Here is a 27,819-nt window from a genome sequence, read left to right as displayed (position 1 = left end):
ATTAAACAAAATTAGGGAATGAGCGCGACGCCAACAAACTACGGTTGTAGTTTGGCGATAGTATTAAAATGTATATGTATGTAATTTTGTTTAAAAAAAAAAAAAAAAAAAAAAAAGATTATAAATAACTTACCCCCAGCCAAGCTGCAGAGGTTATCCATCAACTGCGCACCCCCTGTGGAGACGGTGGCGTCAAGCAGAGCACGTAATGAGGCGCCGGCGCATGAAGTCATCTCTGACAGTCGAGTGGGGAGGGTAGACCAAAGTTGTATGTAGCAACCCCTGAGAAATAAACATTTTATGAAATGAACATTCTAGAGCAGTGGTTCCTAACCTTTTCAATGTCACACTGCCCCTGTGAACAAGTATGGAAATTGAGTTTACCCCTAATTTGAAATAATTAAAACCACACAAATTCGAACGAATATACAGGGTGTTAGTGACATCGTAACGAATACTGAGGGGGATGATTCAGGCCATGATTCTGAGTTAATATCAAGTGGATTTTTTCGTCGCAAAATTCATGATTTTTTTTTTAGTTTTTTTTAAATTATTTTCATTTCTATACTTTTGCGATGGAAAATTCCACTTGATAATAACTCAGAATAATCAGCTGAATCATCCCCCTCAGTATTCATTACGATGTCACTTACACCCCACACAAGTACATACGGTAGCCATACAAGTGGTATGGGTGTTAGTGACACCGTAATGAATACTGAGGGGGATGGTTCAGACCATGATTCTGAGTTGATATCAAGTGGAATTTTCAGTCTGAATATTCCTGAAAATTTTTGTGTTTTTTTTTATTATTTTCAATTACATACTTTTGCGACGGAAAATTCCACTTGATATCATCTCAGAATCATGGCCTCAATCACCCCTCAAAGTTTTCGTTACGATGTCACTAACAACCTGTATGTTTATTATGTAAGTAAGCTACTCTGGGTGCCATCCCACTCGCGTCTGCCTGAGTACTGCGGGGCAGAAGGCAAGAGGGAAACCACTGCCCTATCTTTCCCTAAAAAAGTAGCATGGAGGATGCTAAAATGAAAATGAACGTTTAGGTAAGTGGTAAAGTAATATATAAATCTCGGAGTTAACATTAAATACAAACTAAAGCACCATTTCTTAAATCAGGAAAAATATTAGAGAAACCGCAAAAACCTAATGTGTGTCGCGCTGTCCGGTAGTTGCGTGTGACGCGCGGGGTGAAGCTGATGCAGCGAACTAGTTTTTTGTGTACTTCGCTTGCAAGTGTATAAATTCCTACCTACATGTTCTTTTCTATTGTACCTATTTGTTCGAGCATGATATTATGTTGCAAATTGGAAGCGACGATGGTGAATGTCGGTGTACGGACAAACCAAAGTTGGTTTTTGTTGCACCGTCAATTGTAAAAAAAAATGTATTAAGTACTGTACTATAATGGGTATGTGTAATGGGTTCGTTTGGACCAGGTCAGAATCAGAACACTTAAACGCGTAGTTGGACGTGACGAAGTTAAGTATGTTTCTCATTATGTGACAGATTGTATTGTGATTGTATTTGACAAAGGACTGTACTTATTTTTAATAATATAAATAAATAAATAACTAGTGTGAAGGTTGAAATTGCTTTGCATTCGCAAGTTTGACAATATTAGGTTCGGTTTCACTCAACGCGCGTCTCATGTCATGCTCAACATTCAGACGGTTTCTGGCTTTTGTTTTTAATGTAACAAGAGTTATAATACTGTTTGGTGCCATCCCGTGTTACCCACCTAGAATCTCCGTTTTACCCCTGGGGATTACAAAACAAGATTTACACAAAACATACACGAAAGATACAGTACAATCTGGCGGCCTTATTGCTAAGCAGCAATTTCTTTTTTTCTATTTTTAATTTAATTTTTTTATATATTTTTTTTACTATTCTGAGTTCATGAGCCTTCTTGTATATATATAGGGTGTTAGTGGCATCGTAACGAATACTTCGGGTGATACAGACCATGATTCTGGGTTAATATCAAGCGAATTTTCCATCGCAAAAGTATAGAAATTAAAATAAATAAAAAGAGATGAATTATGCAACGGAAAATTCCACTTGATATTGACTCAGAATCATGGTGTAAGTCTGAATCATCCCCCTCAGTATTCGTTACGATGTCACTAACACCCTGTATACTTACGCAAAAGCGTCTCCTCCAGGCAACACGCTGATAAGTCGCGCCTTGTCTTCCCTGCTGGCGTCGGAACATATCACCCTCACTGCCCACTGTAGTGGGTTCGAGTCCGAGCTGAGCTTTTTGGGAAAATTGTTCAGATTCAACAGAAGAGTGTACTTCTGGTTGAATGTCGTTGCAGCTTCGAAGGTTGGCCAGAGCTGAGAAAAAAATCCATCTTTCATACATTCAGTAAGTGCAGAATTGAGTAGACATTCCAGTTAACACGCAATAATGCACATATACAGGTTGGGTGCAGGGAGTGACACCGCAACGAAAACTGACTGACTCTTCGTCTTCTATCGTGTGGATTGTGAGGTGAATTACCAACCCCATCAACCCTGGTGTCAGGGTTTTCTGAGCCGCCATAGGCCCCTGACATGACTCATGTAACGACTACGTACTTACATCAGTAAGTAATAACTGTGGCGTTCTAGTTGTGATGGTTGAGTGGTGTGCTGGTAATTAAACGACCACATAAAGTAATATTTTAAAGTTTATTGTTTTTTTTACTTATTCACACATTTTACACTGTTATTATTATTATTTTAACGGCCTCCGTGGTCCAGTGGTTGAGCGTTGGACTCACGATCCGGAGGTCCTGGGTTCGATTCCCAGTGGGGACATATCACAAAAATTACTTTGTGGTCCCTAGTTTGGTTAGGACATTACAGGCTGATCACCTGATTGTCCGAAAGTAAGACGATCCGTGCTTCGGAAGGCACGTTAAGCCGTTGGTCCCGGTTACTACTTACTGTGTAAGTACGTAGTCGTTATAAATGAGTCATGTCAGGGGCCTTTGGCGGCTCATTAGTAACCCTGACACCAGGGTTGATGAGGTTAGTAATTCGCCTCAAAACCCACACGATAGAAGAAGAAGATTATTATTTTATAAATCACCATATATTTTTAGTATTGTTTTAGATCATTTTTAACACACTTTTATATTTTACGCATATACACATTTTACATTCATTTTTTTTTTTTTTTTTTTTTTTTTATTTTGTTCGTGATCCGAACAATAACCGGGACCAACAGCTTAACGTGCCTTCTGAAGCACGGATCATCTTGCTTTTTGGACAATCAGGTGATCAGCCTGTAATGTCCTAACCAAACTAGGAATCACAAAGTGATTTTTGTGATTTGTTCCCATCGGGATTCGAACCCGGGACCTCCGGCTCGTGAGCACAACGCTCAACCACTGGACCACGGAGACCGTACTGACTGAGACTGATTCTGAGTTGATATCATGTGGAATTTTCCAAAAAAAAAACCCAAATTTTCATTAACTGTCCGATGGGAAAGTCCACTTGACATCAAATCAGAATCATTGTCTAAATCGTCCCCCTCAGTAGTCGTTACGATGTCACTAACACCCTGTATAGCAGAAACACACCTCGACATAACGTAAGCTCAGTTGGGCGTGATCGGCTCAGGGCGTCGTCTGAGAAGAATATATTTGAAGGAATCAGTCTAATGAGGGAAATCGTTGACCACGCTGGCGGGGTCGGTATCAGGAGCCACAAGAACCAGGGGATATGGGTGGTGCGGAGCAGAATTGATGAAACGTTTAGAACCCGGACACTTCATACAAAACACCCCGTTTTACACAGACACTACACATTGACGTTATCGTACACGCGCATCTGTGTGTGTGACGTCTGACGTCATACGATTGAAGACTAAAGTAAGACAGAGGGGGTGAGGTAAACCTAGCTCAGCCGTTGGGGAGCGGAGAGTTGCCGTTCTATACGTAGTGGCTGGTTTAGGAATAATTCTTGGATTTATGCCTAGGTACCATTCCTAGGCATAAATCCAAGAATTATTCCTAAAAGAAATCTTACCTGATCAACCAATTCCAAAACATTTCCATACTGTTCTTCAGAGCACTTCTTCTTCAAAGTATACCTCACGATATCACTCAACAGCACAGAACACTTCTCCATATCTTCATCCAACAACACATAAGGTCTCCTAACCAAAACCTCATAGAACACATGTACGAAAAACCTGCAAAATTGCACACCAATTTTCTCGCCTGGCAACCCTTCAAGATCGACACCCTCTAGAATTACTTTCTTTACATCGCCCACTTTGGCAACACCGACCGATACTTTCAAGAGATCTGTCAAATATGTCATCTTTGACTTTAGGTAATCTGTGACGTAATCGTTCGAGTAAAGTGCGAGAAGGATCGTCAGCCATTGCCGCGCGTAAACGTTGACAGCTGTCAAACTGACATCTGTCACTTTGACAGCTTGAGTGACGATTGAAAGCGCGCGAACCTTAGTCGCGTCGTTGTCTATGAATTCTCTATTCTCTATGTTTTGAGTTACTTCTTTCAAATCGAGGCCGTTACTCCAATTCTCAGCTGCTTTGATAATTAGCGACGGTGTTCGTGATTTAGTGTAAATTGAGAGGCAGGATTTGAATTGTCGTTGTAGATGTTTCACGCATTTTGGCGACATATTTATAATTAGTTTTGCTATTAACTGTCGCGTTTTCTGTAATAAAAAGAAAAAAGACCAATCAATTAATTATTCTTCGAGTGATGGACAAAAAATATCTTCAAATAACATACATACATAGTCTCTGCTTACCCCGGTGGGAAATAGGCGTGAGTTTATCTTCAAATAAAATTGAAAATAAATAATAAATTCATGTTATTTTTTAGTTTTTTTTTAAATTAAGTATTTTCAATTCTTTTTCTTAAAGTAGACTACAAAATTGATGAAGTCATCGACCTTTATATCCCACTAGAAAAGAAATACATACCTCACACTGAAATTCAAGTAAAACTTCAGCATAATCTTCCAAAAATTTCAATACAACTTCCATACAAAAATAATCTTCTGTGTTTATTTCTATACACAAAAATTTGTTCTGGATAACAAAATCTTTATACGACAAGACATGTCTACTTAAATCCATATCCAAATCGAAGATAACTTTTATTTCAGCTAACACGAAAAAGACTTTTACTACGTCACAATTTTCCTCATCGAAAATTTTAAAGATAATTTTCAAGATTTTTTCCTTTTCATCGGTTTTGTAATCTAAAACTTTCTTAATAAACCCCACGACCATCTTCGTTGTATTTTTAAATATTTTGACGTCTAACTCCGCCATTTTGTTTTGCTGTGCGCCATCTTGTTTTACCTTCACCAATAAGGTTTTTAGTAAGTTTTCTGTTAGTTTTTCTAACTCTTTCGCCTCAAAGAGCTCGATTTTTTCCATGAAATGTTTAGTAGCTATTTCGAAGGCCGTATCGCTGTCAATTTCGAAAGTTTTTACTATCTGTACGAGTACGTTTGGGAGAAGATTTTTCGTTAAAGAGTTGTTCTCTTTAAGGCCAGCTACTAGCGTTTCTGATATATCTAAACCAGCTCTTGTCTTTGTGGCTGTAAAAATAAAAACACATTATTGACTTTTATCTCAGGACGTCCACCACCACCTTATGATCATTTCGACAAACATTCGTCTAGCTTTTTTGTAATTGTTGTGTGGATATTTGATATGTTGTTGTTGTCTTTTTTGTGTGTGGCGTCCTTTTATAATAAACTATTTCTATTCTATTCTAAAAGCATACTAAGGAAGAGATTAGAGCAAGTTGCATATAAACAGCCTCGTTTTACACAGACACTACACATTGACGTTATCGTACACGCGCATCTGTGTGTGTGACGTCTGACGCCATACGATTGTAGACTAAACTACGTTCGGGTGAGGTAAACCTATCTCAGCCGCTGGTATACTTGCTTCTATCGTGTGGCTTGTGAGGTGGATGTTTATAACGCCTACACGTTTGCTAAGAGCAATGGCTTTCGAAGCACCTATTTGCATTCATATTTCATAAGAAAAATTTTAGATAAGCATTTTAGATTTATTCTAAGGTGGGCAAAGGCGGCCAAAAAAAAAAAAAAAGGAAAGGTGGGTGGGGGGGACATTCTTGTAACATCATTACTTACAACATTACATCTTGGCAAGTCAGATATTGAGTTTTACTACAAATCCACTCTAAATCATCTTAACAGTGGATGACCGACCTCATCAACCCTGGTGTCAGAATTCATGTTATTTTTTAATTATTTTCAGTTCCATACTTTAGCGACGAACAACAACACAACATAACATTTATGAAACAAATAAAAGAGAAGGTGCAGGCCGTGTCGTATCGGGAGGTGAAGGTTTTGGCGGGAAGAAGATAGGAATGGCGGTTACTCCACCGACAAGAGCGCAGCTCTTAAATAGAGCGACTACTTACATACTTACTTACTTTAGCGACGAAACATTCCACTTGATATCAACTCAGAATCAAATCATCCCTCTCAGTCTTAGTTACGATGTCACTAACACCCTGTATACTGGTTAAATATAACGGCCTCTGTGGTCCAGTGGTTGAGCGTTGAGCTCACGATCCGGATAACCCGGGTTCGAATCCCGGTGGGGACATGTCATAAAAATCATCTTTGTGATCCCCAGCTCGGTTAGGACATTACAGGCTGATCACCTGAAAGTAATGTGATCCGTGCTTCGAAAGGCACGTAAAGTCGGTGGTCCCGGTTAATACTTACTGATGTAAGTAGTCGTTACATGAGCCATGTCAGAGGCATTTAGCGGCTTAATAATAACCATGATACCAGGGTTGATGAGGTTGGTAATTCACCTCACAACCCACGCGATAAAAGAGTGGTTATATGGAAGTAACTTACACTCCTGACTGTTCATCATGACGGAAGCGTGTTCAGCCACAGCCAACACCAGTTCATCGCCCTGGTCTTTCAGGAGGAGCTCCTCCAAAGCATCCGACAGCATCTTCCTTACTCCTGGCGACTTTTCTTCGCTTATGAACTGAAATAAATAACATAAGATAGTAATAGTGTTGTTACGGACAGCCGAGAAGAGGCGGTCGCGGGCTAAGTTAATTCACACACGACCCGCTAATTGCGTCGCGTAACGGAGGGGCGACGCGGGGAGCGGTGCGGGGAGCGACGCGGGGCATGGCGCGGGGAGCGACGCGAGGAGCGGATACATGGCGCGGCGCTCCTGATTGGCCGACGTAATGCGCGCACAGCCCGCTAGTTCCGGACCGAAAATTTCCAATAAGAATCTGATTGGACACGACACGAATTACTTCTTCTCTAATTCTCACTGATTTTACATCGATTATTTACGAATTTTTACTTAAGATTTTTTACTTGTATTTTACTTTTTAACTTTGTATTTTTAATGTGGTTTGACAAATAAACCGGATCTTCTTCGGTTTTCTTCAGTCCCAGCAAATAAAATCTGCATAAGCAACAAGTGTTGTGTCTAGTGAGCTGTGGTAGCCCAGTTGGTAAAACGATTGCCTCTCACTTTGAGGTCGCAGGTCCGAATCCAGCACAGGCCTAAACCAATGATTGTCGAATTTGTTTTCGAATTCATGTTTGGATCATAAATGATTACTATGCAGTGGTGAAGGAAAACATCGCAAGGAAACCCACATTCCCGAGAAAAGCATTTTCGGAGGTATGTCACCTAACCTGTATTGGGCTGGTTTTCCCTTTGCGGGTTGGAAGGTCAGACAGGCAGGCGCTTCTGTAAAAAGCCGGACCTGTCAAATCTTCAGGTTAGGTTAGCGGACCCTGTGGAAAACGGGATAATGCTAGGAAGATGACGATGAGTAAGTGTTGCCTATCGATATTCTGAAGCAATAGCTAACCTAACCTATCGATATTATGGCAACAGCCGCCGTGGTCCAGTGGCTTAGCGTTCTCCTCACGATACGGAGGTCCTGGGTTCGAATCCCGGTGGGGACATATCAAAGAAAGAAAGAAACATTTATTACTTCCGGACACCACAGACACAGACAGACAGGTACATTACATTCAACACTGGACAGAAACCACACGGAAATCAATACACAAAACAAAACTATCACAAAACTTCACTTTGTGATCCCTAGTTTGGTTAGGACATTAAAGGCTGATCACCTGATTGTCCGAAAGTAAGATGATCCGCGCTTCGGAAGGCAGGTTAAGCCGTTGACCCCGGTTACAACTAACTGATGTAAGTATGTAGTCGTTACTTGTGCCACGTCAGGGGCCTTTGGCGGCTCAATAGTAACCCTGACACCAGGGTTGATGAGGTTAGTCATCCAATTTACAACTCACACGATAGAAGAAGAGAGTACAGATGATTCTTAAGGTTAACAATCAACTCTTAAATGTATAAAAAATCATCATCATCAATTTAAGAGCCACGCTCTTGTCGGTGCAGCATTTTCCATGCTACTTTTTAGGGAAAAATAGGGCAGTGGTTTCCCTCTTGCCTTCTGCCCCAAAAAAAAAATACTTACCAATAAAATAGCCTGAACACTTGGTACAGTCGCGCACATATTCACAGCGGTACGAATCGCGGCAGCCTTGTCCTCCGAACCTCGACTGACTACCCTGCAAAGCGCATGGCACACTCGAGCCAGCACTAGTTGGAGGAGCTGGTCTTGCTTTGATGATACTGTGGGTGATACAAAACACGATACTACATCAGATGATCTATACAGCGTTTCTGTGGCAACGTCTTGTATGCCTGAACGACCTCTGTGGTCCAGTGATTGAGCGTTGTGCTTACGATCCGGAGGTCCTGGGCTCGAATCCCGGTGGGAACAAAATACAAAAATCACTTTGTGATCCCTAGTTTGGTTAGGACATTACAGGCTGATCACCTGATTGTCCGAAAGTAAGATGATTCCGTTGGTCCCGGTTACTACTTACTGATGTAAGTATGTAGTCGTGACTTGAGCCATGTCAGGAGCCTTAGGCGGCTCAATAATAACCCTGACACCAGGATTGGTGAGGCTGGTATTCCACCGCACAAACCACACGATAAACGATAAACAGTCCAATACGGGAGCGGCAAAAGCGGTCTTATTGCTAAACAGCAATTTCTGCCACGCAACCTTAGGGTGAAAGAAGATTATGCATTGGAGCACGGGCTGGTGCAATAGACATTTACACAAACTGACTAACTATTCGCACAAAGCGCTTCGCATCATCCTTCATTATGCGCTCTGCTAAGGAGTGGAATTCTCTGCCGTCTTCTGTATTTTCGAATGCATATAACCCGGGTGCTTTCAAGGCCAGAGTGAACAGGCACCTTCTGGGCGAGCTCCATCATAGGTCTCGTCAATGCCTTCGGGCAAATCTGGGGCTAAGAGCAAATCCATCAAAGGTAAAAAAAAAACATATTTGACGTAACTTATTGTAGATTTGCGGCAGGCATTAACTACTTGGCCGGACAAATGGGGAGCGCTGAAGGCCAACAGGCCTGAGGGTGCCTAGTTGGGCGCGAACCTCGGCTCAGGACGTCGTCTGAGAGGAAAAATATTTGAAAGAATTAATCGACCCTAGTGGATCGATAGCGATAAGCGCTGAGGGAAATCGTCGCCACGCCGGCGGGGCCACACAACAAACTAACAAACTCCAACAAATAAGTTTTACTTACAATTTGCACTTATTATAATAAGCAAAGTGTGCAAGGCTTCCGGGTCCTCGTGTTCCAAAGCCAATTGTAATATCCTTTGTAAATTGATCTGAAAGAAAATAAAAATACAATTAATCCCGGAAGGGCAGGCAGAAGTGTACAGTCATAAACAATATCATGTACCTAGCGATTTCTTCCAGACAACCTTCGGCAGAGGATATAATACACTTGTACAGTTGCAGTGTAGCGCGCAAAAAAGTAAAATAAAATAAAAAATAATATCAATTATCAGACAGCCTCCGTGGTCTAGTGGTTAGAGCGTTAGGCTCACGATCTGGAGGTCCGGGTTCGATTCCCGATGGGGACATTGTCGAAATCACTTTGTGAGACTGTCCTTTGTTTGGTAAGGAGTTTTCATGAATCACCAGATTGTCCGAAAAGTAAGATGATTCCGTGCTTCGGAGGACACGTTAAGCCGTAGGTCCTGGCTATTAGTCGTAAAAGCACCTCCACCAACCCGCATTGGAGCAGCGCGGTGGAGTATGCTCCTCCCTCCGGTTGATTGAGGGGAGGCCTGTGCCCAGCAGTGGGACGTGTATAGGCTGTTTATGTTATGTGTACCAATATCTATGATCCAAAACATGAATACCTTGTAACTGGTGCCTTGCTCAGGATTTGGGATGTTCAAAGTGAGTTTATCTTTCAACTTCACAAGGAGTGTGTTGTCAATTTTCTTGTTGTTGTTTTTGTCTGTTTTGCCGAATTTACCTGTAAAATAACTATATTTTATCCATCATCATAATTACGAGCCACGCTCTTGTCGGATTAGCATTCTCCATTCTTGTCTATCAAAGACCAATTCCTTCACTTCCTTATAAGACACGACGTTCGCCTTCTCTTTAATCTGTTCCATGTAAGCTCTTCTTGGTCTTCCCCTATCTCCTTCTATCTCCCTTCTATGATGTTTATTCATTAGCTTATCCCTCAAAAAGGAAAGGGACGGATGATCGACAAACGATAACTTTAAAATGAATGAATAACCCGGGCGAATAAAATAATTTAAATAAATTCAAAAAAGTTTAAAACAGTACCTAATTAACAAAACTTTTTATACTCTGTAGGAGTTTTTTATATCTAAATTGGCCCCGATTCCTGCAGACACCGCCTAATTTTATTTTAAGTTATATCCGTCATTTTCATATCCGTCGAAAAGGAAAGGGACGGATGATTCACAGCTCTTAATTTTAGGAAGAATGAGTAAATGAATAACCCGGGCGAATCAAAAAGGTATGTCGCTGGTATGCAATCCGCTTGACGTGCTGTCTACTTACCTGTGTCGGGTTATTGACTGATGTAAAATTTTTAAACGGTTGTTTTAGATTTGTGTTTAAAATTGACGTGTGTTCCATAAATTTTATGCTTGTCGATTACCCGTCCTTTTCCTTTTCGGCGGATAAGAAAATGACAGATATAACTTAAAATAAAATTAGATGGTATTTAGAGGAATTAGCACCATTATGTATACTTGTTCATATTTATTATGTTTAAGCCTAAAAAATATGCTGTACTCTCCTTTCAATTGCTGTGCCCAATCCGGGTCCATATGTGTTACATACCTTATATTACCAACCTCCTACCATGTGGAACGCAATAAATGATATGATTATAATTATGATAGACATCTCGCTGGCATGCAACCCGTTTGACGTGTGATGTCAACTTAATTCTGTCGGGTTATTGACCAATATAAACATTTGAGAGGGTTAAAATTTCTGCCTAAAATTGATGTATGTTCCATAAATTTTATGCCTGACGATTACTCGTCCCTTTCCTTTTCGGCGGATAGGAAAATGACAGGTAGTTATACCATTTTCTAAAATAAAATTAGACGGTGTCTGCAGGAATTAGCACCATAGTATAACTAAAATACTTACATAAACAGCCTATATACGTCTCACTGCTGGGCACAGGCCTCCCCTCAATCAACCAGAGGTGGTATGGAGCATACTCCACCACGTTGCTCCACTGCAGGTTACTGGAGCTGTTTTACGGCTAACAGCCGGGACCAACAGCTTAACATGCCCTCCGAAGCACTAAAATACTTACCCAAAAATAATATGACATCTCTGTGCAAAATCCTCGCTTCCTTCCCTGTTAAGTCTTTTCGTGAATGGAGCTTTTCAACTTGTTGAATTATCTGAAAAACATTTATTATTATCATGTCAGGGGTGTTAAAATGGCCACATCAAAGCAATTCATCTAAGAAAGCAATATTCCAACTCGACATATGCGCATATAAAAGTAAGTGCGCAATGCAAACAATTCAGGACCCCGATACCGACCCCGCCGGCGTGGTCGACGACTACCGTCAATCAGCGCTTATCGCTATCGACCCACTAGAGTCGATAAATTCTTTCAAATATTTTTCCTCTCAGACGACGCCCTGAGCCGAGGTTCGCGCCCAACTGGGCACCCTCAGGCCCGTTGTCTTAATTTTTGAACCGGGTGAGACCGTTCAGCGCTCCCCATTTGTCCGGCCAAGTAGTTAATGCCATCTGCGGCAAATCTACAATAAGTCACGTCAAAAAAAAAAATGCAAATAACTGTCAAATTGCAATATTGCTTTTTTACACAAATTGCTTAGATGTGGCCATTTTGACCCCCCTGGTATGTCCCTGTGGTCTGTGGTGTGGTGTGTGTTCTCAATCGAGAAGCGCCGGTTCAAACCCGATACCGGACTTGCACCAATGAGTTATTAATTTATCTCAAATGCAGTTTTGTGTACCTCTGACTACCCCAATTGGGATATATTTGTGAGCTTCTGTTATGTGTAGTATATTAGTTACTAAGTAATACTTACATCGCACATATCATCCAAATCATACATTTTCGTTACAATTACGTTCTCTAATTTTTTCAATGATTTTGTTAAATGTTTTGGTTCCACGTCGTTTCTTGCAAATATTATCTGTAATTAAAAAATATATTAAACCAATATTGCGCAGTGGAGCAGCGTGGTGGAGTATGCTCCATACCCCCTCCGGTTGATTGAGGGGAGGCCTGTGCCCAGCAGTTGGACGTATACAAGGTGTAAGTGACATCGTAACGATTACTGAGGGGGATGATTCAGACCATTATTCTGAGTTGATATCAAGTGGAATTTCATGTCGGAAAATTATAAAATAATTTTTCATCGCTATACTTTTCTGACGGAAAATTCCACTTGATCTCAACTCAGAATCGTGGGCTGAATCATCTCTCTCAGTAATCGTTACGATGTCACTAACACCCTCCGGATAACGGCCTCCATGGTCCAGTGGTTGAGCGTTGGGCTCACGATCCGGAGGTCCCGGGTCCGAATCCCGGTGGGGCCATATCACAAAAATCACTTTGTGATACCTAGTTTGGTTAGGACTTTACAGGCTGACACCTGATTGTCCAAAAAGTAAGATGATCCGTGTTTCGGAAGGCAAGTGATGTGTGTGTGTGTGTGTTTGTGAGTGTGTGAGTGAGTGAGTGTGCGTGTGAGTGTGCGTGTGAGTGTGTAAGTGAGTGTGTAAGTAAGTGAGTGTGTGTGTAAGTAAGTGAGTGTGTGTGTGTTTGTGAGTGTGTGAGTGTGTGAGTGAGTGAGTGTGCGTGTGAGTGTGCGTGTGAGTGTGCGTGTGAGTGTGCGTGTGAGTGTGTGTGTAAGTAAGTGAGTGTGTGTGTGTTTGTGAGTGTGTGAGTGTGCGTGTGAGTGTGCGTGTGAGTGTGCGTGTGAGTGTGTAAGTGAGTGTGTGAGTGTGCGTGTGTGCGTGCGTGCGTGCGTGGATTCGTAAATGCGTGCGTGCATGCGTGCGCGTGTGTGTGCGTGTGTGTGTATACATGCATATTTACAACAGATGTGACATCAGTCTTACCCGCAACGCCTTAAGCACGTTGTCAACATCCGCAGCGGCTATGGGTGCTTCGATCAACGTCAAACATGATTCACACAACAAGGCTTCGTCTTTACACCTGTCTATGCGTATTGTCTGAAAAATAAATACATACTGTCATCATCATATCATCGATTCCTATTGTTCAGGTTTAAGCCTAGTTTAGGAATTGACTGATGGTCTAACTTTATGCTAGAACTAGCTTTTGCCCGCGACTTCGTCCGCGTGGAAAGATTTTGCCGCTAATTCTCGTTCCCGTGGGAATTTCGGGAATTCCTTTCTTAGTGCACCTCTACGGTGCCTAAGCTACGTCCCTTCCAAATTTCAAGTGCCTACGTTTAGCTGTTTAGGCTGTGCGTTGATATGTCAGTCAGTCAGTTTCTCCTTTTATATATTTAGATTAAGTACAACCTGTAATGAAATGCGATGTCAAAAGTTGTAACTTCTATCGTGTGGGTTGTGAGGTGGATTACCAACCTCATCAACCCTGGTTACTATTGAGACGCCAAAGACCCCCGACATGGTTCATGTAACGACTACGTACTTACGTCAGTAAGTAGTAACCGGGACCAACGGCTGCCTTTCGTTGCACGGAGCGTTTTACTTTCGGACAATCAGGTGAACAGCCTGTAATGTCCTAACCAAACTAGGGATCACAAAGTGTTTTCGTGATGTGTCCCCACCGGGATTTGAGCCCGGGACCTCCGGATCGTGAGCCCAACGATCAAACCATAAGCAGGAGGCATAAGGTTTGGTATTACCTGACAGACTTCCTTCAACAAATCCAAATGTCCACCAGCGCCGTACCCCTCATCATCGACGTGTCCCATGCAATATCTGATCGACGCTACGATAGCCACTTCTGGGGCATCCTTCAACAGCCGCAGCAGCAATGGGAGGAGTACTGAGCAGTTGTCACTTGTGTAGACCTCTTTGGAATGGTTCGAGAGCACTTGTGACAACAGAGTCAGCAGGTTCGCCAGCCTTTCTGGGAGCTTCTGAAAATCAGAATATTATAATAGGCTAGTTTCCAACTAGTTTCTTTTTGACGTGACTTATTGTAGATTTGCCGCAGAATTCTAGGAAAAGGGGAAAACAGTGTTACCCCGAAATCAACGCGAGAAAAGCCGCGGGAAAAAGTTAGTAAAAAAACATATTCAAATACAAAAATATCTTCATTCAGTAGGTAACATGAACGTCTCATCCGCCTAAAACTACTGCAGCTCACAACCTGTATAGCCGGGGAAAAGAAGCTGAAAGAAAAACCTCGGCACAGGGCCCTAGACGTTCTTTAAAAAAATAGCCATATCCGTCCCACTGCTGGGCACAGGCCTCCCCTCAATCAACCGGAGGGGGTATGAAGCATACTCCATCACGCTGCTCCACTGCGGGTTGGTGGAGAAATTAGTAAATAATAAATACAACTCACCTCAGTCCCGTCATCAAGAAAAGCTTCGACGACAAAAATGCAGTAACTCATGAAATCTTGGAAAACATATTTGGATTTTTCCATCACTATTACGTCATTTCCCTTGTCAGTGTCAAATAGGTCGCTCCACAGATGGGAGTGCCTTTCCAGCGATGCGGAATCCACCGTCGTCTCTGATGTTAAGTAAGTTATTGCGGTCTGCGGAGAAGATATACAGGTAGTTAGTGTCATCGTAACGAAAACTTTGAGGGATGATTCAAGCCATGTTTCTGAGTTAATAACAAGGGGAATTTCCCGTCGGAAAATTCATCAAAATTTTCGTTACGATGTCACTAACAACCGCGCACTTTTTTTTTAACTAAAATAGGCAAGCGTTTGACCACAATGTCACCTGATTTGGTAACCAGACACACACACGCACACTCACGCGCACACGCACGCACGCACGCACGCACGCACGCACGCACACTTCTGTACTTCGGTACTTTAATAATGTTTTGCGAGATAATAAATTTTATTTACTTTATGGTAAGTGACGATGCGATATAATATGCGATATCGAGGCAGACCACCCGGTGGTCGGATGACATTGTGAGGTTCGCCAGAAAGCAGCAAGTTTAGTAAGTAACATTTTAAAACAATTAGATTAAGCTGTTGTTATCCCAAATAAAAATAAATAGATACTTAAATTATAACGAGTTGGAAAAACAGACAACTTCGACTTACATTTCTTAAATCATGTGGCGCATTTAACATGGCGTGTACCACAATATCTCTCCTCCTAGAGGACGGTAAGTTATCGTAGAATAACATAGCCGTTTGTAGGAGATTCTCGCAGTTCTGTATATTTGTGTCAAGACAGAATGATACCTGAAAATATATTACAATCGATAATAACTTACAAAATTGTCTATTAGACAGACATAGGCTCCGATTCCTGCAGACACCTCCTAATTTTACTTTAAATTATACTCATTTTCTTATCCGCCGAAAAGGAAAGGGACGGATGATTGACAGCTCTTAATTTTAGGAAGAATGAGTAAATGAATGAATAACCCGGGCGAATCAAAAAGGTATGTCGCTGGTATGTAATCCGTTTGACGTGCTGTCTACTTAACTCTGTCGGGTTATTGGCCGATATACAATTTTAAGACGGTTGTTTTAGATTTCTGCTTAAAATTAACGTGTATTCCATAAATTTAATGCCTGTCGATTAACCGTCCCTTTCTTTTTCAACGGATAAGAAAATGACAGATATAACTTAAAATAAAATTAGATGGCGTCTGCAGGAATTAGCACCATAAGGTCGTTTAAAGCGATCAAAACGTGGAAAAGTGATAAAAAATAATGAGATAAAAAAGAGTAGGATAAGAAAATTATGGTATGAAAATAGATTAAGATGAGAAAAAAATTGTGATTAAAATTAAAAGTATCTATTTAAACAGACAAAAGGTCATTTTAGGTGATTTTTCATGGGGAAAACAGTGTCAGGTGTTCAAAAAGTGAAAAAAGGTCCACATGAAAAATAACGCGATTAAAAAAAGTGGGATAAGAAAAGTAAAAAGCCCAGTTATTGTCATATATAAATAAGTGTTACAAAAAACAAATGTCATTACTTAAAAACTAGACAATAATTACACTTATAAGAAAAGATAGATAAGAAAATAATGGTATGAAAATAGAGCAGGATGATAAAAAAATTGTGATGAAAAAAGCATGGGAAGAAAAGAACGTAACGAAAAAAAGAGTGAGATAAAAGAACAAAGCGATGGAAAAGAACGAGAAGAAAATAGAGCGGTATTAGAAAAGTGCGAGATGAAAAAAGTCAAAGACTTCTTTCACGCTAAGGTTGCCTGGCAGAAATTGCTGTTTAGCAATAAGGCCGCCTATTGTGCTTATTTTTTATTCGTATGTTTATGTCCTTTGTATATGTTGTTGTGCAATAAAGTATTATTGATTGATTGATTGAAAAAAGAGTGAAATGAAAAACTTACCGCTTCAGCGACATCGTAAGTCACGTTCCCGCTTCTCAGCTCGCATTGTAAAGTGTGGACATCAATTACTGTGTCCCTTTCTAACGCCAACCCACAGTTTCTCTGTATGTATGTCAGGATACGCAGACTCGTATACTTCACTTGGGTGACGCTAGATTGACTCTGTGGGAGGAGCTCTGTTGTGCAGATTCTCTGGAAAAACATAAGACAACATAGAGAATTTGTTTATTTCTTTATCTTAGTTATTTTACATTATCAGGTGCACGGAGGCTCCATTTAAGCAACGATTTGCTTGTGATAGGAAACTCCGCTCTTCTATAACTAGATTTACATTATTATTTAACTAGGCTACAGTAATTAAGTAAAACTAAGTACGTCGTCTTTACAAATCAAGAGGTATCATAAGTGTAAGTACTAGTTTTAATTTAATTATGTGTAATATGATGATGATGATCTCCGACCGATTTCGGCCATGGCGACCACTTCGACTCCTAGTCGGCACGACGCTAGTGCGCCCGAAGATGGCTTACTCAAATTCAAAAATATCTTTATTCAGTAGGTAACATAGTTACACTTTGAATCGTCAATTTTTACATAACGAACGTCTCATCCGCCTAAAACTACTGCAGCTTCTTACAACCTGTATAGCCGGGGAAAAGAAGCTGCAAGAAAAACCTCGGCACAGGGCCCTAGACGTTCTTTAAAAAAATAAAAAATAAACATAAAATATTGGTATACAATTGAGTAATTTAGCTGCCTAATGGTGCTAATTCCTGTAAATACCATTGAATATTAAAAATGGACTGTATTGGGAAAATTGCGATATACTAAATTTGGGTAAAAAATTGATACGAAAGTGCAACATACAAAATACGACATTAGACGAGGAAATGCCTTTAAAAGAGAAAGACTCACCTAGATGACCTGCTGTGACATACGCAGGCTCGAGAACCAACAGCCAGGGAGGCTCCTGCAGTACCTTCAGCTCGCCGACTTACCTCAGATTACCGAGTTACCTATAACTGTGGCAAAACACTCGAGCGATGGATTGTCTTCCCAATCTAAAGGCACTGTTGCACTAGGAATATTTTCGGCAATTACGACAATGATTCGAAAGGATTCAAAAATTATTCGAGGGTCACACGTCTGACCTCTATAACGACACGAAAGCAAGAGAGTGAGGGAGACGTTCCAAAACTAAATTTTCAAAAAGTTATTTTTTTTTTTTTAAAGTTATGTTTGTGATGTTGCCAGGCGAAATATAGTACAATTCTGAACATTCCGCCCACCAAAATACATTGTATTTTAACCGAAATTAAATTATAACACGATATATAAGCAAAAATTAAAACTATAAAACGACACGAACGAAAAAATATTTGTTTACGACATTACAAGTTAACAAAGAGTACTGTTTTATTTCAAATCCTCCATTGGCAGAGGGCAAAGTTTAACGATAGGTCGTTTGAATTCGCCAACTTCTGTACGCACCGTGACAACTCTACAGACACCATCAGTCCCGGGATGAAGTTTCGAGACGCGACCGATTTTCCATTTCATTGGACTGCATTGCTCGTTAACAATGAGTACAAGAGTACCGATCGAAATTTCCCTTCGACTATTATACCACTTGTGACGCTGTTGCAAAGTGTGTAAATATTCAAGGTGCCATTTGCGCCAAAAATCTTGATGGATTTGTTGCAACAATTTCCATCTCTGCAATGAACCTAACTTTACATCAAGGAAGTTGTTTTCGGGTAAAATAGTAAGGGGTTCCATAGTTAGAAAATGACCAGGGGTCAATACCGAGAAGTCGTTAGGGTCTGAGCTAACGGGCGAAAGAGGACGAGAGTTTAACATGGATTCAATCTGCGTGAGGACTGTGTAAAATTCCTCGTAAGTTAGGCGTTGCGAGCCAACGACACGCGACAAATGCGTTTTTACAGACTTGACCCCAGCTTCGGCCAAGCCTGAAAAGTGTGGACTACCAGGGGGGTTGAACACGAACTCGATTCGTTCGGCTCCGGAAGCCCCTTTCATAAGGTCACTAAGTATATTGTAGGCTCCGATGAAATTTCTACCTTGGTCGGAAATGAGTTTCGAGCAGCGACCACGCCGTGCGATGAAACGCCTCAAGGCGGCTAGATAGGCCTCGGAGGTCAACTCCGACACGAGCTCAAAATGAAGAGCCTTGGTGGCTGTACATACGAAGACACAAATATATGCCTTAAACGTGCGCACACCTCGACCCCGACCCAAACACACATCAAAAGGCCCCGCATAATCTACAGCAGCAGACGAGAATGGTTTTATCTGGTTGATACGAAAGGCTGGCAAATTACCCATAAGAGGAGGTGGTGCCACTTTCGGATGGGCGCGAAAACATTTTATACAACGCGACACAACAGAGTGTATTGCTCTTTTCGAAGACAAGATCCAAAATTCTTGGGCCAACAAGTTTTGGAGAGTTTGCAGTCCAGGGTGCATAAAGCGCTGATGATAATCATCAACTATTAATTTCGTGAGCCTATGATCACGAGGCAATAATAGCTGATGTCTAACGTCATAAGTCAGCCTTCCTTTAGATAGGCGACCGCCCACCCTCAAAAGCCCATGTTCATCCAAAAACGGAGATAACTTTCTCATGGGTTTAGGTAAGGGACGAGAAGAACTATCTTTCGACAACAGACGAATTTCTGTAGCAAAGGCACACTCTTGGACATGCTTCACGAGGAAGCGAAATGAATTATTTATTTCCTCAGGCGACAATTGTGATTTTAAATCCTTCGAAGAAGAGTTTTTCAAATTATTTTTGAACCGAAAACAATAAGCTAGGATGTTTAAAATCCGCTTAAAAGATGAATATCGATTGAGAATTTCATCTACGAACGATATGTTAGATGCTGTAAAGAGGCTATAAATCTTCTGTTCATCAGATGCAAGGTGGTCAAACTGTATCTCAGACTGTGGCCAAAACTCTTGAGGTTGAGAAGGCCAATTAGGCCCCGCCCACCATGTTACGTTCTGGATGAGGTCAGCAGGATGTAAACCGCGAGAACCGCAATCCGCTGGATTTTCAGAACCAGCCACGTGGTACCAGTTTTGAGGGGACACTTTCTCCTGAATATCCGAGACTCTATTGGCCACGAAGGTTTTCCACTTCGATGGACAAGAGCGGATCCATGTCAGAGCGACACTTGAATCTGACCAACAGTAGATGTCGTCAAAATTATAAAAACCATCTAAAGCCTTTTTGAACGAAGCGATTAAGTTCGATAATAAAACAGCAGCTAGCAGCTCCAAACGAGGAACGGAACACCTACGAAGGGGGGCCACTTTCGACTTCGCACAGCAAAGTCGCACAACGATAGTGCTGTCATTTTTAACGACACGACAATAAATGACCGCACAATAACCCTTTTCTGAGGCGTCACAGAAACCGTGAAGCTGCAACGACGTAAAAGATTCGACCATTCGACGAGGAATGGAAAGCGAGCTCAAGGATGATAGCTGCGACTTAAACCTACGCCACTCCTGCGCGATAGTAACAGGAACTTCGCTATCCCAATCGGTTCCAGACAACCACAACAGTTGTATTAGATATTTCGCAAAAAATACGACCGGCGATAATAAACCCAAAGGGTCGAAAATCTTTGCGATATCCGAGAGGATAGATCGCTTAGTACAGCGTGAATCATCCATTGAAGTACGAAAAGTAAATTTGTCCTCTTGTGGGAGCCAAGAGAGACCCAGAATTTTAAGCGATAAATCACTTATATCTTCGAAACTCCGGAGGCGGTCGGAATATAAGTCAGAGTCCGGACAAGAATTCAAGAATTCAGGGCTATTGGAGGCCCATTTCCGCAAATGGAGACAAGAAGACGACAAGATGTCCAGCAACTCCTTGCGCATTAGTAGAGCACTCTCAATAGAGTCTGCACCTGACACAATGTCATCTACGTAAGTATCTCTCGCCAAGACAGCAGCACCTTGAGGAGCACGAGATGAGAATTCCTCAGCTACCTTAGCGATGCACCAAAGCGCCTGGTACGGAGCGCAGGATACCCCATAAGTTACGGTAAGGAGGCGAAAATCCTTCACAGGATCCTCTGGAGACGCTCGCCAAAGAATGCGCTGATAGTCGCAGTCTCGCAACTCGACCAAGAATTGGCGATACATCTGCTTGATGTCCCCGGTGAAGACTACAGCATGCCAACGAAACCTAACCAGAAGATCGAAAATGTTCTTCTGTAACTTAGGGCCAGGGAGCAACGAATCGTTCAAGGACACGCCAGCGGCATCCTTAGCACTTGCGTCAAAGACCGTACGCAAGGGTGTGGTAACCGAGTCAGGGCGTAGAACTCCGTGATGAGGGATATAATAGAAGTGGCCTTCAGACGACAGAGGCGGCTCAACTTCTTCCATATGACCACATTTGAGGTAATCGTCCATGAAGTTAATATAAGCAGTACGAAAGAGAGGGTTTATTTTAAACTTCCTCTCTAAATTCAGAAGTCGCTTAAGTGCGACCTCACGAGAATTTAAAAACCTTGGCTTCTCCTGAGGGTCGACAAAGGTCAACGGGACAATCATCCTACCTTCAGGGTTACGACAATAAGAAGCCTCCATATAGGTTTCACACGACAATTCAGCTTTCGAAAAAACGACAGGCTTAGGAGGATCTAAATTCTCCAACTCCCAGAACTTCTTTAAACTGTTGTCCAAAGACAAACTCGACACTAAAAGACAGTCCTTAGTCACAACACAGGAACCTTTACGAAAACGAGAACGACAAGTGTCAACATCAATTGCACATTCACCCATTACTATCCAGCCGAAAACAGTGCGGATAGCAATAGGCTGACCTGACTCGCCCTTGACAAGACCAGGTTGAAGTGCCGAAGCGAGAATATTGGCGTTGACCAACATGTCAATAGGCCCAGGCTGGTGGAAGAATGGATCAGCAAGATCTAATCCCCTAATATGTTTCCAAGAGGAAATATCAATTTGTCCCGACGGCATGTCAGTACAAATTTGCGACAAAACGAGAGCATTAAACGAAAAGTTACATGAGGAGCCACCATTAGATGGTACTATCTCACATTCGACAGTGCCAAGAGTATCGGCCGATACCGTACCAATACCATTCACAGGATGGGCGTTGTCCTTTATGTCAAGTCCAAGCTTCCGAGCACAAGTCAAAGTAATAAAATTGCAGGCACTAGCACTGTCCAAAAGTATGCGAATAGGAGTCAATTTATTAAATTTATTTTTAATTAAGACCATAGCAGTCGAAAATAAAATTTGGGAATGACCTCCAGGAACAGTCAACGCTGTGGGAATATTCGACGAAGTCCCTTCGATACATTGTTGAGAAATGTCATCATCAGCAGACGTGTGGAAATGAAGTAGCGCGTGATGCCTATACTTACATTTGTCACAGTGAACTGATGACTTACAATGTTTGACTGTATGAGAGGGATGAAGACATACAATACAAAGTCGTTTATCCTTCACACAAGCAAACCTCTCACGAGGTGTCAATTTTAAAAATTTGGGACATTTGTCTATATTATGGCCAACCGTTAAACACAACGTACAGCTGATCACAGGTGGTACAATAAGCGATGACTTTGTTTTAGACACTGGCTTTGTAGTAACAATGTTCAATTTACCAGAATTTTCCAAAGCTTGACTTCGCTTTTCTATAAATTTACACAAGTCAGCATATTCCGGAATATCAACATCAGACTCTAATTGTAACTCGAAAGCCTCTCTAGTAGCTACATCAAGCTTGGACCATAACAAATGGAACAGCATAAAATTCCTATCTGGTAACTGGTATTTATCTAAAATTTCAATATTTTCTTTAAAGGTACGAAAAACTCTATTTAATTCTGTACTACTTTTAGACTTCACAGATTCACAGTGTAATAATTTTTCATAGAATATTGACGCTAACACTCTTTTACGTTCATAATGATTTTTCAAAACATTGTATGCATTTAAATAATTCTCATCTGAAATTGGATAATTCTTTATTAAATCCAATGCACATCCTCGAACATAGGTCAATAAATAATGTAGCTTTTCCACTGCTGGAATTTCCCTATTATGAATAAGTGAGTCATAAAGTTGTTTAAAAGAAATCCAATTTTCAATCCTTCCATCAAAAGGCGTTATGTTTATTTTAGGCAGCTTTACACTTAAGCACTGATTATCCGAAACTGAAACTGAAGGTTTTATATCAGCTTGCGACTTCTTCAACATACGATACTTTATTGACCTCACTTTTGTTTCAAACTGAGCCGAAAAATTTAACTCGCCTGGTCTGTGTTCTTTCGAGACTGACGCCAATACTTCTATCTGCGCTCTGTGAAACTCATCCGTAATTTCTTTCACGTCCTGTAAAGTATATCCTACCAAGTCCGTGTTTTCCATACTTTCGATACGGGCAAATGCATAATCCCGAGCAATGCGGTTCCTGTCTCCAGTAACCGACATACTATCATCGTTACTCATTGTTAATTTAAGTTATTTTAACAAAAACAACACGAAAAACAATCGAAACCAACAAAAAACAATGAATAACAATGTGATATGTATGAGGTTATTTTTAGACTCGATTGACAAGTAGTCAACTTGACGTACGAATGACAGTGACAGCAGACTGACAAGGTGCGTTCAGAAGCAAGTTCAAAAATTAAAAATAATATTTGAAACAAAACGGTCTTCAATCTTTTGAAGGTTAACACAAAATAAAATATGTGTCGTTTTAAAGTTACCTTCAAGTTTTTTATAATTAATTTTCAACTACAAAAATTTGATTATGGAATCCTTAGATCGCCTTACAAATGAAATATCCGGCTCGAAGGACCAAAAAATGAATATTAAAAATGGACTGTATTGGGAAAATTGCGATATACTAAATTTGGGTAAAAAATTGATACGAAAGTGCAACATACAAAATACGACATTAGACGAGGAAATGCCTTTAAAAGAGAAAGACTCACCTAGATGACCTGCTGTGACATACGCAGGCTCGAGAACCAACAGCCAGGGAGGCTCCTGCAGTACCTTCAGCTCGCCGACTTACCTCAGATTACCGAGTTACCTATAACTGTGGCAAAACACTCGAGCGATGGATTGTCTTCCCAATCTAAAGGCACTGTTGCACTAGGAATATTTTCGGCAATTACGACAATGATTCGAAAGGATTCAAAAATTATTCGAGGGTCACACGTCTGACCTCTATAACGACACGAAAGCAAGAGAGTGAGGGAGACGTTCCAAAACTAAATTTTCAAAAAGTTATTTTTTTTTTTTTAAAGTTATGTTTGTGATGTTGCCAGGCGAAATATAGTACAATTCTGAACAACCATCTAATATTATTTTAAGTTATATCTGTCATTTTCTTATCCGCCGAAAAGGAAAGGGACGGGTAATCGACAAGCATAAAATTAATGGAACACACGTCAATTTTAAGCACAAATCTAAACCAACCGTCTAAAAATTTTACATCCGTCAATAACCCGTCACAGTTAAGTAGACAGCAAGTCAAACGGATTGCATACCAGCGAGGTACCTTTTGATTCGCACGGGTTATTCATTCATTTACTCATTCTTCCTAAAATTAAGAGCTGTGAATCATCCGTCCCTTTCCTTTTCGACGGATATGAAAATGACGGATATAACTTAAAATAAAATTAGGCGGTGTCTGCAGGAATCGGGGCCAATATCAGCCTAATCTTATGTAGGCTATCTTTACAGTGAACTCCCGCGCACAGTGAGGGCACGTGAGCACGCCGTTTTGGTAATTATAATGGATAGCGGCAGGGGGACAGGCCTTCAACTAGGTAAGATAACACCATTAGTTACAATGTTAATAAAGTATATAACATAGTCAAACCGAAAACCTACACTAAAATACGTCAAAACACACAAATATATAAAAAAACCACATCAGGTGGCAAAAAGCCCCCCGGAAAGCGAGCCCCGGTCGTTTTATATGTATACAGGGTGTTAGTGACATTGTAACGAATACTCAGGGGGATGATTCAGCTGATTATTCTGAGTTAATATCGACTGGAATTTTCCGTCGTAAAATTCATGATTTACTTTTAGTTTTTTTTTTAATTATTTTCAATTCTATACCATTGCGATGGAAAATTACACTTGATATTAACTCAGAATAATGAAATGAATCATCCCTCTCAGTATTCGTTACGATGTCACTTACACCCCATACAAGTACATACGGTAGCCATACACGTAGGTATGGGTGTTAGTGACACCGTAACGAATACTGAGGGGGATGATTCAGACCATGATTCTGAGTTGATATCAAGTGGAATTTTCAGTCGGAAAATTCATGAAAATTTTTGTGGTTTTTTTTTTTTATTTTTAGTTCCATACTTTTGCGACTTTTGCTAACGTGCCCCAGCAGTGGGGACGTTAATGGGCTGATGATGATGATGATGACTTTTGCGACGGAAAATTCCACTTGATATCAACTCAGAATCATGGTCTGAATCATTCGTCAAAGTTTTCGTTACGATGTCACTAACACCCTGTATAGGTAATATGTATAGTTTTAGATCTTAAAAGTAGAGGGAAGTACAAACAGGAACCCTGTAAGGGCACTACAACATAGGTCCCGATTCCTGCAGCCACCTCCTAATTTTACTTTAAGTTACACCCGTTATTTTCTTATCTGCCGAAAAGGAAAGGGACGGATGATTGACAGCTCTTAATTTTAGGAAGGATGAGTAAATTAATGAATAACCCGGGCGAATCAGAAAGGAATCTCGCTGGTATGCAAACCGTTTGACGTGTGCTGTCAACATAATTCTGTCGGGTTATTGGCCAATGTAATTTTTTTAGACGGTTGTAATAGAATCTTAAAATTGACGTGTATTCCATAAATTTTATGCCTGTCGATTACCGTCCCTTTCTTTTTCAACGGATAAGAAAATGACAGGTATAACTTAAAATAAAATTAGACGGCGTCTGCAGGAATTAGCACCATTTTTTAATTTATCTTTGACCCGGCCAAACACCCAGTGGTCAAGCCAACTGTGTTAGTGGAAACCGCACGAAGAAGTACCAACTCACCAGCAACTGCTGTTCATCCAGGGCCGCACAGGCTTCATACATGCTGGTTAAAGCAGGAACCGCGTGCGCCGACTTCTGTGCGCAGCTCCACAAGTAGCTGCGCGTACGCACGTCCATTGACACCTTTTCGCGGAAAAGGCGAGCGTGGTGCGTGAGTATTTTTAGACAGACTGCAATGGAAAAGAATACGACGGTAATTTACATCGTATTTTTTTATTTTTATATGTACCCGCATTGGAGCAGCGTGGTGGAGTATGTTCCATAGTCCATACCTCCTCCGGTTGATTGAGGGGACGCCTGTGCCCAGCAGTGGGACGTATATAGGATGTTTATGTTGTGTTATGTACAGTCATGAGCAATATAATGTACCCAGTTTACGACTCTGTCGCACTATCATATTTGACATTTAGTGAGACTTACAGTTCAATATGTCAAAAAAGTTAATGTGACATGGTACCAAAGTGTATACATATTAATGCTCGTGACCGTATAAGTATTCCTATGCTGCACTATCCTGCTATAAGTTACTTATACGGCCTCAGTAGTCCAGTTGTTTGAACGATGGGCTCACGATCTGGAGGTCCCAGGTTCACATCCCGGTGGGGACATAACACAAAAATCACTTTGTGATCCCTTGTTTGGTTAGGGCATTACAGGCTGATCACCTGATTGTCCGAACGGAAGACGATCCGTGCTTCGGAAGGCACGTTAAGCCGTTGTTCCCGGTTACTACTCACTGATGTAAGCAAGTAGTCGTTACATGAGCCATGTCTGGGGCCTTTGGCGGATCAATACTAACCCTGACACCAAGGTTGATGGGGTTGGTAATCCACCTCACAGGATAGAAGAAGTTATTTATAAATGAGGAAACAACGCACCTTCCTGACACCTGGATATGAGAAGATAGTCACCAACCAGCTTGTCGTAAAACACGTTCAGTTCAGCTGTGGACAACTCCATGCCAAAGTGCTTGAACAGACCCAGAATCCCTTGCAGGAGAGACAGGGTTATCGTATCCTGAAATTAATGTATCATTTCATAGAGTCCTTCACTCCATCTAAGTCGATGGACTCTTGACATCGGCAGACACTTCATAAATTGTTTTAAGTTTACGCGGTTATTATCATAATTAAAACACATAATGGCCCCGATTCCTGCAGACATCTCTTAATTTTACTTTTAAGTTATACCTGTCATTTTCTTATCCGCCGAAAAGGAAAGGGACGGATGATTGACAGCTCTTAATTTTAGGAAGAATGAGTAAATAAATAAATAACCCGGGCGAATTTTTAGACGGTTGTTTTAGATTTGTGCTTAAAATTGACGTGTGTTCCATAAATTTTATGCTTGTCGATTACCCGTCCCTTTCCTTTTCGGCGGATAAGAAAATGACAGATATAACCTAAAATAAAATTAGATGGTATTTACAGGAATTAGCACCATTAACGGGTTCTTACCGCGTTTAAATCAGGGATACGAGACTCCCTCTGATCTGAACTCGCACCAAACTCACTACGACAAACCGCTAACCACTCACTATTCTTTAAATTTATTTCTAAGTGACATCTTGGGTGCCAATTTATAAATCGCCCGAATGGCTTGCTTTTGCAGAACAAAAATGCTGTTGACATCTGCAGCATGACCCCACAGCAAGATGCCGTACGACATCAGACTGTTGAAGTACGCAAAATAAATTAA

The 27,819-nt window shown here is 41.0% G+C and overlaps 1 protein-coding gene across 1 annotated transcript in view; it reads right to left on the bottom strand.

Annotated features, from left to right (window-relative positions):
* The window catches only part of LOC126378800 (uncharacterized), a 91,208-nt gene that overhangs the window by 56,497 nt on the left and 6,892 nt on the right, over positions 1-27,819 (bottom strand). Inside the window, exons 6-22 of the mRNA XM_050027198.1 lie at positions 27,000-27,138; positions 26,122-26,291; positions 17,008-17,199; positions 15,740-15,883; positions 15,014-15,211; positions 14,346-14,582; positions 13,567-13,680; positions 12,528-12,635; positions 11,774-11,864; positions 10,317-10,435; positions 9,689-9,776; positions 8,544-8,701; positions 6,916-7,054; positions 4,979-5,604; positions 4,048-4,707; positions 2,171-2,364; positions 134-282 (exon numbers count right to left, since the gene is read on the bottom strand). Of these exons, the coding sequence (XP_049883155.1) occupies positions 134-282; positions 2,171-2,364; positions 4,048-4,707; positions 4,979-5,604; positions 6,916-7,054; positions 8,544-8,701; positions 9,689-9,776; positions 10,317-10,435; positions 11,774-11,864; positions 12,528-12,635; positions 13,567-13,680; positions 14,346-14,582; positions 15,014-15,211; positions 15,740-15,883; positions 17,008-17,199; positions 26,122-26,291; positions 27,000-27,138 (3,526 nt within the window). The remainder of the gene's footprint in view (positions 1-133; positions 283-2,170; positions 2,365-4,047; positions 4,708-4,978; positions 5,605-6,915; positions 7,055-8,543; positions 8,702-9,688; positions 9,777-10,316; positions 10,436-11,773; positions 11,865-12,527; positions 12,636-13,566; positions 13,681-14,345; positions 14,583-15,013; positions 15,212-15,739; positions 15,884-17,007; positions 17,200-26,121; positions 26,292-26,999; positions 27,139-27,819) is intronic.

The sequence above is a fragment of the Pectinophora gossypiella genome, chromosome 27 (genome assembly GCF_024362695.1).
Source record: "Pectinophora gossypiella chromosome 27, ilPecGoss1.1, whole genome shotgun sequence".
Classification (NCBI taxonomy): Eukaryota; Metazoa; Arthropoda; class Insecta; order Lepidoptera; family Gelechiidae; genus Pectinophora; species Pectinophora gossypiella.
This window is presented reverse-complemented; position numbering and strand designations above follow the sequence as displayed.